An 18,082-nucleotide genomic window follows, 5' to 3' on the forward strand; every position below is an offset into this window, starting at 1 on the left:
GCTAGTGTTTTTTCCCCAGAGCAATGTGGGCAAGGGCTGTGCTGTGCTGGAACCAGGACATATAGCCGTGGCCTGGACAGAATGCTTACCAGGAAAGTGCGCAGCATGGTTTACCTAGGACGAAGTTTGGGAAGAAAGAAAAGAAAAAGAACCCCACCCCAATATCTACCATTATGATGTATTCTATTTTGAGTGCCAAGGTCTCTCTGGAGAAATCATGCTAAAACCATAGCAGAAACAGTCATGGATGAACAATGCTGGGCCTAGCATTGTTCAGATCCCACTCTGGATGGGGTCTCTGTCTGTGTGGAGCAAAATGCAGGCACTAAACATACCCAAGGAGTTTTGTTCCAAGTAAATTTGGTCCTTTGGAGCCACCCCCAGCTCCCTCTTCTCGCTCACACCCACCTTCCCTTGCCAACTGTATCTCAATAAGACCTTTAGACAGTCCCCTCTTTAGGGCCACATTACCGATGCCTGGGCACTATGCAGAGGTCATGATCCCTGTAGTAGGTTTGACATGGGCCAGCACTGTAAGGTATCAAGGAACATACACACCATTAACACTCAGCACCTCAAGACACGGAAGACTGTCCTTATTCACCCTCCATTCTTGAGCCAAGAGTGGAGACAGCCCCCTTGAACATCTGACAGCCCTGCGTTGCTAATTGTGGGATGTGTTAGTGAGACCCTGGGCAGCAGATCCGCACCATGGCACATGGGTCCCTCTTTCAGATATGCGCAGCACTGGGTGTGGCTGCATTCCATGGGGAACACACCACATTTCTTCCCTCTCTCAGGCTGCTGAGCTCCCAGCATTGAACCCAAGCGCTCTCTTTAAGAGCGGATCTAAAGCGGGCATGCTGAGCACTTGTTGCAGATCCCATGGTGCAAGAGAAAGGGTGTTAATCCTGGTGCCCAGGCCACATTCCAGCTCAAGTAATTACATCCTGCCTAACGCAAACTTCCTCTACATTTTCAACTGTGGTGATGTTAGTCTTCATTCCCTACCCTAGAATTCTTCACTTCCTGTCTTAGAAGCACTGTGGTATTTTTCAGTGTGGTATTAAACAGCTGCTGGGTTCCACCCCAGAAGTCGTTGCCTTCCAGTGGCAGGTGAAAAGACGGACTCTCATAGGTAGACTGAGAAGTGCGTTGGGATGAGAGGCTCTACAGATGTCTCAGTCCCCCATTATAGCACCTGCCTACAGGTTGTGGCACCCAAGGCCGGCTTAGACAGGGGTACGGATGAGCAGGACTGGTGATGAACCAGATAGATGCTGCAGCCAGTCTGCCTTCTTGGTGCCACGACACCCTCTAAGGACGTCCCATCTCTGGGAGATGGCACAGTTCATCCAGGAGTGTCACCTAAAGGCATGGAGGCACTCCCATGGGCACCCTAAGGTGCTGGTGACCCAGTGCCTGGCCCGGAGATAGAAACACTAGTCACAACCACTTGTACTCAAGGGAGACATCCTCCCCATCCCCGTTCAGGGGCAGAGCTCCCACTTCTCCATGGCATCCCAGCCAGATCCTACCTGTGAGGATGGAGACGCTGTGGAAGCAGCTGTCCAGCTTGCCCAGGAGGATGGAGAGGAAACTGTCGGCAGCCAAGCCACTCACGTCCCGTGTGCTCTGGTCATAGACCACCACGTCCTGGTGTTCTTCCGCCTCCACCTGGGGGGGGGAACCACCACAACAGAGCATTACAGCATGTAGGGGGCAGATAGCAGACGGGCCAGGGATTGGATATGGGTAGTTCTGTTGCTCTCCACTTAGGCTCTGTGTTGCCAAGGCTTTCCTACTTCAGTGCTGGAAAAGAGTCCCCAGACGGAGGTAGGATGGAGTGAATCCTCCTGCTGCCCACACCCAAGGAGACAACGGTCCCTCCAGACCAGGGATGGAGCAAGAAACAAGCAGGGGAGCTAGAAAGGGAGGGAGAAGAGGAGCTGGTGGCCACAGTAAGGTTATGGAGCTGATTAACTTTGCTCCTCCAAACTGAAGGAGCATGAAGACTTGGCTCCCCCACTCACGCCTGAGGATGACAGCTCTGCCAGAACAGGTCTGGGGTCTACTGGCAGAAACTAAGAGCTGAATGGACATGGAAACTGAACTCCCCAGGAGAAGATGGTTCCTGTAGGTCAGGTCTCAGGATCTACTGAGGCAGTTGGATGGAGAAGGCCTGTCCTGAATGGACATGGAGAGGGAAGCCCCCTGGCCCCCATTATAACTCAGATGAGAGATGGGAACCACTGTCTACATGAAGCAGAGGAATGAGACGACAATGACATTTACTTCAGCCCTGCCCCTGCCACCTCAGCCTGTGCAGGACTCTGTCCTATCCCAAGCGAGGAGGCTTCGCTCACCACTCCCCAGGCTAGCAGCTCTTACAGACAGGAAGGGTGGGGTGTTCTGACATACTCAGCATTGGCCTCACTTCACTCCCAGCTCGGTCACTGAGCGTTTTGCCATGGACTCCAGTGGGAGCGATCAGGCCAATTGAGATCACTTCTGAGAATCCCACTCTCAAGCCCCCCCTCCCACCCCAATACCCTGCCTAAATTTTCCATTCCTTCACTTCATCCCCATCCTCCAGTTACACCCACACACGAACCATTCCTCCCCTGCAGCTCCACAGGACAAACACTCACTTCCCCGTTTAGCCAGCTTTCAACTGTCCAGCTCTTTCAGCAATTCCTCACAAGCAAACCCTCCAGTCCCCCATTTCCCTTGTCCTGGTCTTCTCCAATCTGCCGGTCTCTTTCTGGTGCCAAGGTAGCTGGGACTGAACCCTGCACAGCAGGGATGCTCTCAGGGCCAGCCAGAGAGAGGGAGGCATAGGCTGTAATTGCCACCTTATAATCTCTCTGCACAGCCAACCTCAAGAATCACATCTGTTTGTTTTGATAGCACATCAGCTCATACGCGAAACAGTGAGGTCCCGTGGATTGGGCACTGGATTGGGACTCAGGAGCCCTAGGTTTTATTCCTGGCTCTGCTACTGACCAACTGTGTGACCAAAGGTAAGTCACTTCATCTCTGCCACCTTGGGCAAGTTATTTCCCCCCCTCCCATCCTGTCTGTCTGTCTTGCCCATGTCGATGTTAAGCTCATTGGGGCAGGGTCTCTCTCACTTGTGCATGTACAGCACCTAGTACAATAGGACTCCCGCTCAGGTGTTACCCCAATGCAAATCAATTACAATTTGCCAGCTGCTCTCACCAGCTCTCTGAGTCTCCTTTGTTAGGAGAGCTTAAACCAAGTCAAAGTCTCCTGCAGACCAAGCTTAGCCCTAGTACTAGAAGTTGTGGGAACATCCCCACGTCAGCTGTTTGCCATGTGGCCTCTCATTTCCCCCTTTCCCTAGGCATTCCTAACAACAGGGACGGCACACAGAGAGCACTGTGGGGGGTGGAGGGGGTAGGAGATCATCAGCCTGACCCTCCCATGCACCTTTCTGTGCAGTGAGCAGTGTACAGACCCAGCTGCTGTTCCCAGATCCTCAGGAACCCACCCCAAGACTTGGTGACTTCAGGCGCACCAGTGAGACGTGCCAGCTTTCAGGGCTTGCGCCTGGGGTTTCAGCCATTCTCAGGAGGGAGGGCTGAGAGAGGAAGAGATCGCTCTCTGATGAGAGGTTCCATGGTGCCCAGTCCACAGCAGGATTAGAGAGAGAGTGGGAGACACGGCCAGGGGCTGCTGTGTCTAATGAAAAGTTAACGCCTTAAAGGCTGATCAGATCCTTGTGATGCCACAGCCCAGTGCACCTGCTGAATAGGCTGATGGGTGGCATACGCCTGCCTTGCAAGCTAGCAGCCTCCCGCTCTTTGGGGCGAGGCATATTTATCATTCTGTGGTAGGTGGGAGGCAGCAGCTGCGAAGCAGAGCCAGCATGAAACCTGCTAGCAGGACTTGGGGGGCGGAGGGAGAGAGGCAGGGAATGAACAGCCCTTTCCATTATATCCCAAAGAGCAGTTTAGCACAGATACTGTGCAGCTGGGCAAGGAGTTTACAGTATAGGGCTGTCTGTGTAGCGAGTTTGCTGTGCCCTGCAATGCAGGCTTGTATTTGCGTTGGCGATCTCAGTTCCCCAGGTATCGAGAGCTGGGGCTGTCACTCACCTGCTCCAATTCGGTTTCGGGGCAAGCGCGGGGAGGTGCCTGCCATTGTGCCAGGCTCATGAACCCTTCAGAGCTTTGATTCGGCAGCAACCGCCACAGAACGACACGCTTAACAGAAGTCCCTGGCCAGCAGCATCGCCTGACAACCTACTGACTGCCCTGCAGACAAACATCCGAGCTGCCTTTCCCTAGCCCGCCAAGCACTTCCTGCCCCATCCTATCCTCAGCCATCGGAGACGTCCGTGACCTTGCCCTGGCCCTGCCCACCATTCCCAACGGCTACCTGGGCTGAGAGCAGAGCCTGATGGGTGGTAACTCTTGCCACTGTGCTCGCAGTGACTTCTGCACTCCTGCCCCCACTCTGCGGGGCTTGGTGCCAAATGACCACTGCCTTCAGAGTCGCCAGGCATACCCCACCTCAGCACCTCCCCTGCCACCCTGTCTGGTGCCCTCCAACCCATCTCACCCTGAGCTGCTGAGTGGCGCCAACTCCCCCAGGGCATAGCACAGCACTCAGCCTCCACCCCACTCCCAGCTTCTTCAGCTCTGCTCTGCAGCACAGGGAGGTGAGCACTGTTGCTCTCCAGTGTCCTGAACAGCAAAGAGATCCACAGCTGCCTACATTGCCAGGCTCCAGGCCTGCAAGAACAGGAGAGGCGGGAGGTCTCTGGAGGCCAGCTTGTGAACTTCTGAACTGAGGACAAGTGGTTCCCCCACTCACACAGAAGGGCTATCAAGACTGAGTGGGCCATCCGGGAACGTCACAGCACAAAAGCTGGTTTAATGGTCCCCTCACACACATGAAGGAGCTAGTGTGAGAAAGCACATCCCATTAGTTTGAATTCTAGGAGAGAGAAATAAAGATAGCGGGCATGAAAATTATTCATCACTTTCCTGTTCAGTTTGGACTTCCAAGGGCTGGAGCTAAGAAACAAAAAGCAGAGATTCCCCAGTGTCAGCCCTAAAAAGACATTCAGTGCGAACAGATTACTACATCTCTGTCACCTTTTGGAACCACGGACTGAACTCATTTGTGTAAATATGTTGCCTGCTTTAACCTGTAAATAATTCTCTTATTTCCTTTTCCTAATCAATAAATCCTTAAATCAATAAAGCCTTAGTTAGTTTACTATAGGATTGTTTTTGGTAGGAGATCTAAGGCACAAATGGATCTAGGGTAAGCGACTGGTCTCTTAGAACAGGGAGCAACCTGAATATTTTGTGATTTTTGGTGTGACTATTTATCACTAAGTCCAGCTTGCCTGGGTGGCAGGCTAGTCCCTTTGGGCTCTCCAGTCTATCTGTGATTTTATGGTAAGACTGTTGCAGTGATCCAGGAGTTCACATTTGTTAGTGGATTGGTGAAATCTAATTATAGAATTTATCACCAGTTTAGGGTGTCTGCCAACCTCAGGGCAGATGTCCCTTGCACTTTTAATAATCTAAGGAGCTATTGTTAATACAGGTTCAGAGTTTCATACGACAGGGTCAGATCCTCAGCTCACATAGTCTGGAATAGCTCCAGTGATTTCCAGGGAGCTATAATGATATACACCAGCAAAGGATCTGGCCCAGGATTTTATTTGATTTTTTTTAACCATTAACTACATCCCTTTATGGCACTGTTTAATAACCCAAATCCAAACAGAGCCCAAGTGTTGCTGAGCCATCTGCAATATCCGCAGCTCAGCCTCTCACGGGGCTGAGACAATAGTACCCTCCAAGCTCCTTCAGGAATGGTTTAAAGGGAGAACTTCCAGCCTCAGTAATACTCAGCGCTCCCTATAGTGTGTCTCATCTGTGGAGCTCAAAGCATTGGAGAGAGGCTAATTAAGCCTCGTAACATCCAGCTCAGGTAGGGAAGTACTGTCCCATTTCACAGATGGGAAAACAGAGGCGAAGAGAGGATATGTGACTTTCTAAGGGTCACACAGTAAGTATGGGGCAGAACCAGGGATTAGAACCTCAGGCACCAAACTCTCAGGTCCTACCTCAAACTCGTAGGCTGCCCACTTTCCCTGGCTGTTGGACAATCAACAGTCTAGCATAGCCAGCAGTGAAAGAAAGGAATGGTCTCGTAGTCACACTGGACTGGGACTCAAGAGCTGTGGGTTTAGTTAATCCCCAGCTCAGTCACAGTGTGATCCTGGGCAAACTTCTTAGTCCCTCTGTGCCTTAGTTCCTTTGTCTGTCTTGTCTATTTAGATGGTAAGTAGGGGCAGGGACTGTTTCTTGCTCAATATCTGTACGGCACCTAGCACAACAGGGCCCCAACCTCAGCTGAGGGTCTCATGCCGCTACTGTAACACTAACAACATTACAACCCAGGTGGGTGGAACCTCCTGTTCAGAGCCTGGTCACCTCCCAGTGCTCCATGACATAGGGAGGAGGAATAGATGTGGACCAAAACATTTGGAGGGGGGAAGGGGCAAACAAAAGCACAGCATGGGACAACGCAGCTGCTTGGCTTTGTACACATTTCCTAAAGCCTCTCCGTCGCATCCTGGATAGACACTAAGTGTCCTCTACTCCCAAAGAAATCAATAACCCTGATCTTGTCAGGAGCCCATCAACCCTACACACCACGGCATTGAAATGCTCCAAATGATCCTTTCCCAATAGGGTGGGGACACACCCTGCCATAGAACATATACCTTAGCCTCGCACACTAGGGTGCCCACTCAAGTGCAGGGGGCCCCCAGGGGAGAGAACCGCTTGCCGGCCAAATTATCCCACAATAGGATTTAGTGTTCCTCCACACCGGGAGGCTTTGTTTTGCCCATTACTGAAGGGTTGCTGGGCAACGGCAGATAGATGTGACACGGTTTACATCTTATTAAAGTTATAAGCTTTCAGGCAATATAAATGCCAAACAAGCCCTGGCCTCGCATGGCCTAGCTGCAATAAACAAACACTGCGTTTGCGGGTGAGAGCTCGGAAACAGGCTGACAGGAGGGCCGGCTTTTTTAAATGTATTAAAAATCCCCCCCCCCCCCCGCATTTTTCCTTTGTGGCAAACAACAAGGGACAAATTCAACCCTGAGCTGGTGCTTTGAAGGAACAGAGGACAGACAGTTTGGGCCTGCCCTGACCAGCAGCTGCAGGCTCTAGTACTCCCTCAAGCAAGCCTCACTGCTGCCTTAATTGCCTGACCCAAAAGGGCTTTGCAGGGTTACAGAACTGCTGGGGGACAGGTCCACCTCCATCTTTGTTCTGTCCCCTGCTGCAATGGGCAAGGGGACAGGGCTGGATTGACATACCAAGCTGGGTCATGCCGCTGGAATTTTAAAGCCTCTCACGGCAATGCTGTGGGGAAGCTCACAATGCTGGCAGAACCTCTCCTAGCACAGCTATAAGGAAGAACACAAGGCCGGAGCCTTAGCTGGCATTGTGCAAGTGTTCAGCGGAGAAGCACTGGACTCCTGTCTGAAGAGTCTGGGAGAGGTGAGACAGATGAGTCCTAGTAGATTGTCTTGGCCATCCCAGGGCATGAGTGCGGTCTACAGTAAAACACGCTTCTGACACTGTGGCAGGCTAGGCCATCTTTGGGCCTAACCATACAGAGGGGAAAGTTGACAGGGGAGCCAGGTGTTGAAGCCAGGATCTGTGTCTATATGGATACTATTTGAGCAAGCATAAGCCTGGAGGAAACTCTACAAGAAAGTGAAAGAGGAGGTGACTCCTCCTCGCACATTCTCCAGGGAAAGCAGCAGCTACCTGGGAGGTGACCCAGTGCTGCGGAGGGATCAGGAAGCACTGGGGCTAATTAACCATTTCACACCAAGTGACACACCTTGCTCTCCCAAGGGCCAATCTTCATCTAGCTGGGTCCGGACTGCCTGAAGTTATCATCTGAATGGAAGGACGCTCTACCCCTAGGATTCTGAAATGCCCATCACCATGGTAATCCACTGCCAGAAAGTGCCTCGTTTGACACTGTCAAAGGGGTTAAGAGATCACACCCCAAGTGCATCCTGAATTACTGTGGGAAGACCAGGACTAGAGTCAGCTTGCAAACAAGAGCTGGTATTTCAAACCTTCCCACCCCACCCCAACTGCTGATTCCAGTAGGTGCTTCTTTTTGTTTAGGGGTCATTGCCGGATACCAGACAAGACATCCTGTCCAAGGTACCTGTTGTGGCAGCGAACAGGTGATCACCACTGGACACCTGTCCTCTACTAACTGAGCTTCCTCAGTAGCTCAGACAGTAGTCTACAGTCTTCCCCAACATGCCTTGGCTCAAGACAAAGGGAAGCCCCCTTTCAACTGGAGAAGGAATCTATTTCTCTCTCCCAAGACCATGTCTTAACTGCCTGAGGAATCCCAGGTAATGGAGACTTCCCAGAGTTTGGGAGACATTTGGCACAGCCAGCCATTTAACGCAGTTCCACACATCACAGGCAGCCATGCTGACATTTCCAGACACAAAAGGATAGTCATTGGCCAACCAGTCAGATGGGACATGGAGACAGGGAGTTTCCTCTTGCTACACAATTGATACGAGCTACGCTTATTTATGTCATGATTGCCTCAGCAACCCACGTCCTCACGAGAAGGATGTTGTGGGCATTCAGGATCACATGACTGCTCTACTGTATCTACAGGGTGCCCTGCAATGCAGCAGGTAGGGACTTTTAAACAATCCAGGCTGGAACCTTCTCAGTGAACCAGGACTGATGGACGTTTGCAGCCAGACACCTTCCACCCACAGTCCCATAATCTCATTAAGGTTCCTGTACTGAAGCCTTTGAGGAGGGGGAAAACAAAAAACAAAACAAAGCCAACACCCCCTCAACCAGCTGCATTTCTGAGTGTGACTCAAAAGGTCTCCAGCTCAGTGGCTTTGGTTCAAAGAAGAGTTCACATCCCTTTTCGTTCCAGCTTTAAACGAACCCATCCGTTCAGAGTCCAGGTGCAGCTCAGCAGAGGATAAAGCCACGGCGGTGAGGACAACGCTTTTCAAACTTCTTGCGCTCAAGCCCCCTTTCCTCAGCATGAAGACTCAGACACTGCCCTGCGTCAAACAATTCACTGCAATAAAACTGACCCCCACCCCCCTTTCCACTTGCTGGTGCTGAGGATGGGGACTCTTGCAGGGCTTTTCCCTACAGGCTATTCTGCCTGCTGCAGCCTGGCTTAGGAGAGTTCCCTCAACCAGCTGACAGGATGCTGATCAGTGCTTTGCAGGAGGGAGAATAAAGCCTTTGGAGGGCACCTGGGGACATCCTTCTCTAGGTATTATTATTTAAACCCGTAATATAATAATCTGGGCCTTTGGAAAGGGGAGAGGGAGGGAGCACAGAATGGTGCAGAAGTGCCCCATCAGAAATCCTCACATCCCTCCTCACCCAGCTGTGAGAACTCTCTTATAGAGTCAGTACTCAGGTAAGAGGAGGAATTGTCCAGAAGTTGGGGCGCCAGCCCAAGACTTGGGAGACCTGGGCTTCCATTTTCTGCTCTGCCACAGACTCCCTGTGTGACCTTTAATGGATTTATGCTCCCAACACCCCAGAGAGGTAGGATAACAGCATCGGCCTCTCTCTCTGGGGTGTTGTGAGCATAAATCCATTAAAGTTAAAGACTGTATAGAACTCAGATCCTATGCAGATGGGGGCCATATAAGTACCTTAGCCAGGCAATAGCCTGTTTATCCCCACCCCGTTAAAAAAGTCTAAAAACCATTCTCTCAGAAGTGTTTTTGATTTTCATAGCACTCCACACCCGAGCAGGAGGCTGAAGCTTTTTCAAATTCTGGCAAGGTGCGTAGATTCTTGCAGCGACTTTTGGCATGATCCTGCCAGCTCTCACAAGCTGCCCGGAGGGCGGTCAGACCGCTTGCTTAGATAGTAGACTTCCACACAACACCCAGGTGCTACTGGGACTTCCCTACAAGTCAGTATGATGAGCCAGTGCCACAGTATCATGGCAGGAGGCAATGGGGATTTCAGATAAGATGGAGTATGTAAAGAATCGTAGGAGTCAGGATGCGAGTCCAAGAGCTTTAGCCAAATTCTTGCTAATCTAACCCTCCCCTGAAGTTTCAGTTGGGTACAGCTCCTAGCCCAAGCAGTTGAGTAATTTTACATATTCATTGGTTTAGATTACAGAATGACACTGGACTGGGGCTTCAGACCTGGGCGCTGTTCCCAACTCAGCCACCGGCCTGATGGGGGACCTTGGACAAGCCACTTCATTTCTCTCTGCCTTGGTTTTTCCATCTGTAAAAGGGGATAATTATACTTATCCCTCTCGTGAAGTGCTCTGAGATCTAGAAATGAAAAGGGCTACATGAAAGCTAGGTATCATCCAAACACGTTAGAGACCTCATAATACTTCAAAACACAGTGACTCATTGTACCAAAGTAAACAGCAGCTCCGTATCACTTCATGACGTGCAGGCAGCGCAAATAAAACGATCCCCTGCTTTCCCTATACACATCACCCCTAACACAATAGTTACTTCCTCAGCAGCCCTTCAAAAAAGATGATGGCAACATTACACAAGAGTGGCCATTGTTTAACCGCTAATGCGGTTCCACCCCAGAGGCAGCCGCGTTTCCGAACTGGGTAGCAGGTGGAGCTGGCTGCAAAGTACTAAGCATTTCCTGTGAAATGTTCCAAAAGCAATTAAATTCTTATTCCTCCTACCCCCCCGCCCAAGAAAAATAATTAGCAGAAATTTTCCTTTAAAAAAACAAACAAAAATACAACCATAAAATGCTGTTTGTTGTTGAAAAAGCTGTAAAAGTTCAAAATTTTGGTAACCTTTTAATTTAGTGTAAAGGCCATCTGTTAACTGGAAAAAAGGGTTCCAGCCCCAATTTTGCAAACAGCTCTAGTAGCAGAGCTTGATGTTGGCTAAGAGGCCACAGGGGTTGTAGATCTTTGATATTTCTCCTATTTCCTGGGCAAGAGGATCCTGCCTTGTTGGTGGGTCTGCTGAGCACATGGGGTTAGGAACCCTATGGCTTAGATATGGTCTTTCTTCTTGCACTCACTCAGGCAGGTCAGGAGAATCATATGCCCATTTCAATACAAGCCCCAGAAAAAACTATTTTAATTTTCAATACCTGCTGTCCAGCCAACATGCCCCTTTGCCTGACATTTTAACAAGGGAAGCCAGGTGTCAGTATTACTCATCCCTGGCAATGATCCAAAGCAGGGCATTTGAAAGGGTTTGTAGGGGGGAGGGGGGGAGGAAATGTTCCTGATGCCAAGATAACATGGCAGAGATTATTACCCCTCTTGATGCAGGGAGGGAGGGAGGGACGGAAAGAGGGTGTGGCAAGAGCAGAGTGGGAACATCAGGGTAGCCACACTAAACACTGAAGAGGGGACCAGGTGTTTGAATGCAGGAGAACGGCCGGCACAGAGCTGGAAGGGGATACATACCCCTCTCCACCAGCTCCCCTCTCTCACCAGCAGCCATGCCTACCTAAAAGAGGAGTGGCAGGTGGCTTCCACAGTGAACTTGCCCTACCCCCTGGGTTCTGCAGTAGATGGGAGAGCATGGCACGGCAGGGGCTGCTGTTCTTGGAGTCCGTGCCTCCCCCTACCGCCCAATGAGGCAGGGCAAAGGCCACACCAATCAGGGAACCACACAGGTAGCACAGCAACCCCCTTCCTCCCTTAATGAGCCGGACAGCAAGAGAGGACAAGGCAGGATGGCGGGGGAAGGTGTCAGGGACACCCCCAAACCCAGAAAAGTATGGGGAGAATTGGTGTGGATCCCTGGCTGCCTTTGTCTCTCCAGCCCCAACTCTGTCAGCAGGAAGCCAGCTAGGAGGGCGGGAGGCTTGTCAGGAAAAATAATGGGGTAGGACAATCAAGCCTATGATGTCACCCTTCCTGCCATCTGCTACTCAGCAGCAGCTTCCCTGGCCCCAGCCCCCTCCCCCGCCAAACACCCCCCCACAGGATCACATGAGGGTGAGCCACTCAGCTGGCACTCCCACTCCAGGAACCAAGAAATAGTGGTGATGGGGGAGGGAGCATGTATTTAACACACTGGGCTGATATTGTTCAAAGTGCCAGGAATGGTGCTGCATCAGTGGGGGGGGGTAGGGGGGACCCACCAGCAGCCCGTACCTTGAAATAGACAAAGAGGGGGACCTGGGTTGAACAGAGATCCAGAGGGAGCACACACTGTGCATTACCTGAACCAGCCACCAGAGGGAGCTGCTGTTCCACCAAGGCCCAGCAGCTGGTGTAATTCTGTGGCTGCAGACAACAGGGGAGGACAAGCCAACCCGACCCTGTCCAAATCGTTGGCGGTAAACCCAGCTTCAGGTCAGAGGTCATAGCCAGGGCCGGCTCCAGGCACCCGCCTTCCAAGCCGGTGCTTGGGGCGGCACTGTGAAAGGGACAGCAGTCTGTGTGCCGTCAGAGCGGTGTCTCGTCTTTCTGCGGCCGTGGCAATTCGGCGGCAGCTTGTCTTCAGACGTCCTGCTTGGGGCGGCAAAAATGGTAGAGCTGGCCCTGGTCATAGCTCAAGCCTCTCTGTAACGGACAACCTACCAGCTGGGAATTCAAACTGGGATTTCCAAACCTCGCTCAGCACAGGAGGTTCAGCTCTAGGAGCGGAGTTTCACCCATTAGAGAAGACTGGGGTGACCAGACACCAAGTGTGAAAAATCGGGATGGGGGGGTGTAATAGGAGCCTATACAAGAAAAAGTTGGGACCGTCCCTATAAAATCAGGACATCTGGTCACCCTACAGAAGATCCGGAATTCAGAGCTGAACTTAGCGGTGATATCTCTGAACCTAGTCAGGCAACAACCCCTTCCCACTCCTCGGCCCGGACCAGCCACTTCGTTCTGGCATTACATTCCAATGCCAGCTTCCTCGGACAGATTCCTGGCTGCTCCACCATGCAGTCAGCTTTCATAGAATATGAGGGTTGGAAGGGACCTCAGGAGGTCATCTAGTCCAATCCCCTGCTCAGGACCAATCCCCAGTTTTTGCCCCAGATCCCTAAATGGCCCCCTCAAGAATTGAACTCACAACCCTGGGTTTAGCAGGCCAACGCTCAAACCACTGAGCTATCCCTCCCCCCCATGGACCATTAACCCAGCAGGCTGGACCACTGGCTCATACATAGGACATAGAACGGGAAGGGACCTCCTGAGTCATGGAGTCCAATCCCCGGCTATCATAGGCAACCCTGTCTTATACTCCTGATCATAAATGGATCAAGCTCAGTCTTAACACTAGCTAGGCTGTCAAACCACTATAGGAACAGCGAGCAGGAATACTGCATACGCAGACGGGCAACAGTTTCTCCTCTGGAAGTGAAGGTGGGTTGTTTGTCCTCCTTGGTGTTTGCTCTGTTTGTGCTCCTGTGGAGTGAGATGGGGAAGGGAGTAATGGCCAGATTTTCACAAGTGCTCAGCAGCTCCTATTGTTCTCAATGAGAGCTGCCGGGTGCGAAGGCCTTAGGAGAACTGACCTTAAATGCATAATGCTCTTTTGTAGGGAATTAGAGCTGGCAATAGTGTTGGTTTATTTATTTAAGAGTATGTATGTTTCCTGTTCTAGCTTTAAGCTTCTAATTTGCAGCCACATTCAATTTCTGCTACCCATTCTGCCCATCCATGCCAGCAGCCAGTCCCTACACCTTCCTTGCAACCCCAAGATCCTGATCCAAGTCCCATTCCCTGCCTCAAAAACCTCCTCTTAAAGGTCCCCTGCTATCCCATCCCATCCACCTGACAAGTGCTCTATCCCCAGCTCCTCTCATCATCCCAACAGCTTTGATGGGGAGGAACAAAGAGGGACGCTGGCAGCTCCTCCCCTCAACCCTGCTCTGGGTGACTCCGGAATCGTTGTCCTTTGCCCTAAAGGAGCAGTTATCATCACCTCCTCTTCTGCCCCACTGGAAGCAGACACAGAAATTCCTCCTTTCCCCAAGAGGCCAGTTATTAAGAACCACAAATCCCATAAGGCCCCACTCCCCTTGTGGTGCAATAAACCACTAGGTGGAATATTCAGCACTCCCCAGCTCCCAAACCAAGCAACAAAACCGAGACGCCCAATAAAAATTTAAGAGTTGGTGGATTTTTTTTGGTGGGGGGCGGGGGGGAGAAGAATTTTAGATTTGGGGTCTAAAATATGCTTTTAAAGGGACATCAGCAGGCTATAAGGCCCAGTCCTGCTCCTACTGAAATCAATGGCAAACATCACTTTGACTGAAACTACTGGGAGCAAAGTGCATTCTTGACTCATCAGTTACTGCAGTCGGACTGTTTTCATCAGCCCAAAGTGCACTTCCTTAGGAGAGGTGCAGTTCAGAGGCCTGATCACAGGACTTGGAATCAGGAAAACCACGGCCACATCTGCTGCTGGTGCACAAATAGAGCCAACAGAGCTTTACACTGGATTTATACCAGTGGAGGATCTGGCCCCTAGATATCTCGTCCTAGCTCTGACAGGTACCCTTGGCTTCCTGGGACAAGTTGCTTAACTCCCCGAGGGTGCCTTGAGGATTATCTCCAGTGCTATGGAGGTACAGCATGCCAGAGGATATTAACGAATGGCTCGCTCGGAAGTACAGTGGAAGAAAGTTCGCGTCGGGCTTGGGAAGCACCATGAAAAATTTCAGCCTTAAAGAAGGTAAGAGAAGCTAAACCAATGAGTGTCTCCTCTCCCAGCACCGCAGTGTCATTCCCAGGGGATTATAATTCTGTCTCTGGTCAATGCCCGCATCGCTATGTAATTACCCACTACGGGGTGGTCTTCTGCACCCTCCTTTGAAGCAGCCCCTGTTAGAGATGGGATACTGGGCTAGGTGGATTACTGGTGCGAGCTGGCCAGCAATAAAGGGCCATGCATGCCCTGCACCAGTCTGAAGTTTGGGTGCCATCAGTGACTTTAAAGTGTCCATATGGGGGGTAAGGATGGGAAGAGAGGAGCAATGGGGAGTGCTGGTCCAGCTCCCTTTGGCTACTGCTGTGGGGATTTCCTCGGCCTGGCTGCAGGGATGCTGTGCTCCTGAAGCCCTGCAGGTTTGCCAGCAGAAGGCACCGGATAATCACCAGGTTAGGCTCTTCCCTGCCTAGCACTGGTCACCGCCCCCATGCACACATGTAGAGCATCCGTCCTGCCTTGCTGCTGCTGCACATGACCACGCCCACTGCAGAGGTAACCCCAGCCCAGGGGACAGTGGATACGCCTCTCTCTCTCTCTCTTTCCCAGTTAGTAAAACCTGCTTATTCTGCCTTATTCACCAGCGGATTTAAGAACAGCTAAATCCGTGCAGGAGGAATGCTCGGCAATCCCCTCCAATCCTCTGGCCTGAAGCATCAGTAAAGCAGATTGGAGGCAAGGCTCCCCCACCTCACCCCCCCAGTGCAAACCTCCTTGATCCAGGCAGGGTGATGTCACCGGCAGCCAATCAGGAAGCCCGTGTGCGCGCGTGCATGGGGAGGGGGTGTGAGGACGCCACAGATGGCTCCAGCTGGGTCTAGCATTTGATTAATCGCCTGAATTACCCTCACTTTGCCATAAAAAACGGGGGGGGGGGAGAGAAAGGAGAAGAATGAACAGTAAAAGCAGGAGCAACTGCAGGGAGCAAGCCACAAACAGAGAGGCCTCAGGAGAGAACTTATTGTTAAACGCCCAGCATACACCTGGGTTAATGCAAAGCATGGGGAGGGAGCAGTCCTGCAGACAGAGGGCGAGAGAACAGGGGATGCACCGGGTGGCTGAGCAGTTGCTGCTGCTAGGGTATCACGTGCCCCCAGTGCGGGCAGGTTTCCAGCTGCATGTTGGTTTAAGCCAATGCCAGGGCCACCCTGCAGGAGGATGTATCCCTAGGGGGGGCCTCTGGCACGTTACTCCTGAGGAGCTGCATCAGCGTGAACTCTGCCTTGGAGGTCCCAGTCCAATAAGCCCCACGCCTGGCAGAGCAAGGAGCCGATCCCATGAAGCACAGACATGGCAAGCAGCAGCTGGGAGAAATTGCGGATCTCAGGAACAGGCCCTGGTGGAAGGGGCCAGGGCACCCCCTTTAGAAATGGGCATATTAGTATCAGGGGTAAATAGGCAACAAATGGGGCCCAATCGGTTTGGATTTTCCCCAAGCCCCAGAATGCCTCTGTGGGTGGAAGGGGGAAGATCAGCACTAAACCCCACCAACAGAGCCAGTGTGGGAGGGACCACCTCGTTGTGGGCAGAGGTGAGGCTCACTCCTGCCCCTTAGCCCGATGGCATGGCGCCCCATCAGCAGCCCAGCCCTGCCCCTACCGTTTACCCTGCAGGCAATTAGCTCTCATTGACACGAATCCCACTTGAAAGGATTATCCCCCGCTTAGCCCCTGGACTCCCAGGGGGACAGCTGCTAGCAGGTGGGTTTTGCACAGCTGCTTTTGCAGGGGCGGTTCATCAGGCAAGGAGCTAAGAGAAACAAATGAGGTTTGCACCATTCAGTGCACGAGAAACTAGAGTCATGTAACAAAGAGAGCTTACAGAAGGGTAAGTGCAGCAGCCAGCTGACTGGCTGCAGGGGAGCGAGGAGACGAACAGAGATTGCGTGCAGCAGTGCTTCTGAGCCGATTGGCAAAGTCCACCCGGTGGGGGCAGGACTTGCTCCTGCCAGCACTGAAGCAACCATCAGGGCATCAGTGCCATTTTAAATCCAGGCGGGCCTGCACCCACACAGCTGGGGGCAATCAGAGCCTGATCCAAACTTGGGGCTCAGCCCAACAAGGGGGATAAGTCAAGAAAAAGCAATGCCACTGGATAGGAGCACCGGCGTCCCACGGTGGGAGGATTACTGGTCCCTGAAGACGGCTGGCGATGGAAGAGGGAAGGGAGGAGTTTTAAGTGGGGATTAAGTACTAGCTATGAGAGGGCTCTGGGGGCTGGTTTTCTAATGCAATGCCCCTTGCCCAAGGCTGACACACCAGGGCAACCTCAGGCGAGGGGACAGTAGAGCAACATGAAAGGGCAGCCTCCTTTAATGGCTCAACCCCCCTCCTTGCCACATTATTTGGCAACACCTCTGTGGGCTGTGGACACTGCGAGCGGGGCGGGAACATAACTGCTCTGCCTCAGTGAGATGGCAGGGCCGGAGGGCAGCGGCTGGGTTCCACTCAAAGGGACCGGAATGAGCAGAAGAGCGAGCTAGCAGCAGGCACTTCCATCCTGTTGCTCCATATGACGGTCATGTGCCCTCTCAGGCCAGGCCCCTATCTGGTAGGCGAGGAGCCCTAGTGGAAAGGCAGGCAAGGGCCGGATTAAGTACCTTCATCTTGGAGGCTGGCTGGATGAGCTCCGTGATGCAGACTTTGTCCTGCTGAAGCCGCCTCTTGACCAGCTTGGAGCAGCAGATGTTGACAGAGCTGAGGATGTGCCAGGAGTTATACTCCACAAAGGAGCGGCTGTCAATGACCAAGGTGCCCTTAGCCCCATTCCTCAGGAGACTGGCCAGCTTCTTTGAATCCATCACTTTGTGTGAGAGTCTATCCCCGGCCATAACAGGCCCGGAGGGAAGGCCAGGGGCAGGGAAGCCAGCACCAATCTCCCAGAGGAAAGAGGGAGCAGGATACAGCACGAGCAGGGCAGCACCTGTCCTGATCTTGCCACGCCGCTAAAGCCCAGGAAGCCAAGTCATCGTGCCGAACCTGTTGAGAAATGAGGAGAGGGGAAACCCAGAGTCAGGTGTTATGACAGCACAGGCAGCCCTGGGAATTCACCTGGAAACAAGTTTCCAAGAGCCAAGACCTATCTCAGCCACATGGGCCAAAAGCTGAGTCCAATGGGGTTACTTTTGATTTACACCAGGGTAGCCAAGGACAGAACCTGGCGTGGACGGTGGCACTTTCTACATGGAATGTCAAGGTACATTTACTTGTCAGATCGGCCAGCTGGGCACAAAGGTGAAAACGGAGACTGCAGAATGGAGCCAAGAGTGCTGGTCTTCTAGGTCTCTGCAACACCTGCTGCATCCCCTCCCTACCT

The 18,082-nt window shown here is 52.2% G+C and overlaps 1 protein-coding gene across 1 annotated transcript in view; it reads right to left on the bottom strand.

Moving 5' to 3' along the window:
- Nucleotides 1-18,082, bottom strand: part of DUSP8 (dual specificity phosphatase 8) — an 83,152-nt gene that overhangs the window by 46,341 nt on the left and 18,729 nt on the right. The window contains exons 2-3 of the mRNA XM_073347225.1: nt 17,367-17,745; nt 1,539-1,677 (exon numbers count right to left, since the gene is read on the bottom strand). Of these exons, the coding sequence (XP_073203326.1) occupies nt 1,539-1,677; nt 17,367-17,597 (370 nt within the window). The 5' untranslated portion in view covers nt 17,598-17,745. The remainder of the gene's footprint in view (nt 1-1,538; nt 1,678-17,366; nt 17,746-18,082) is intronic.

The sequence above is a fragment of the Lepidochelys kempii genome, chromosome 6 (assembly GCF_965140265.1).
Source record: "Lepidochelys kempii isolate rLepKem1 chromosome 6, rLepKem1.hap2, whole genome shotgun sequence".
Lineage (NCBI taxonomy): Eukaryota > Metazoa > Chordata > Testudines > Cheloniidae > Lepidochelys > Lepidochelys kempii.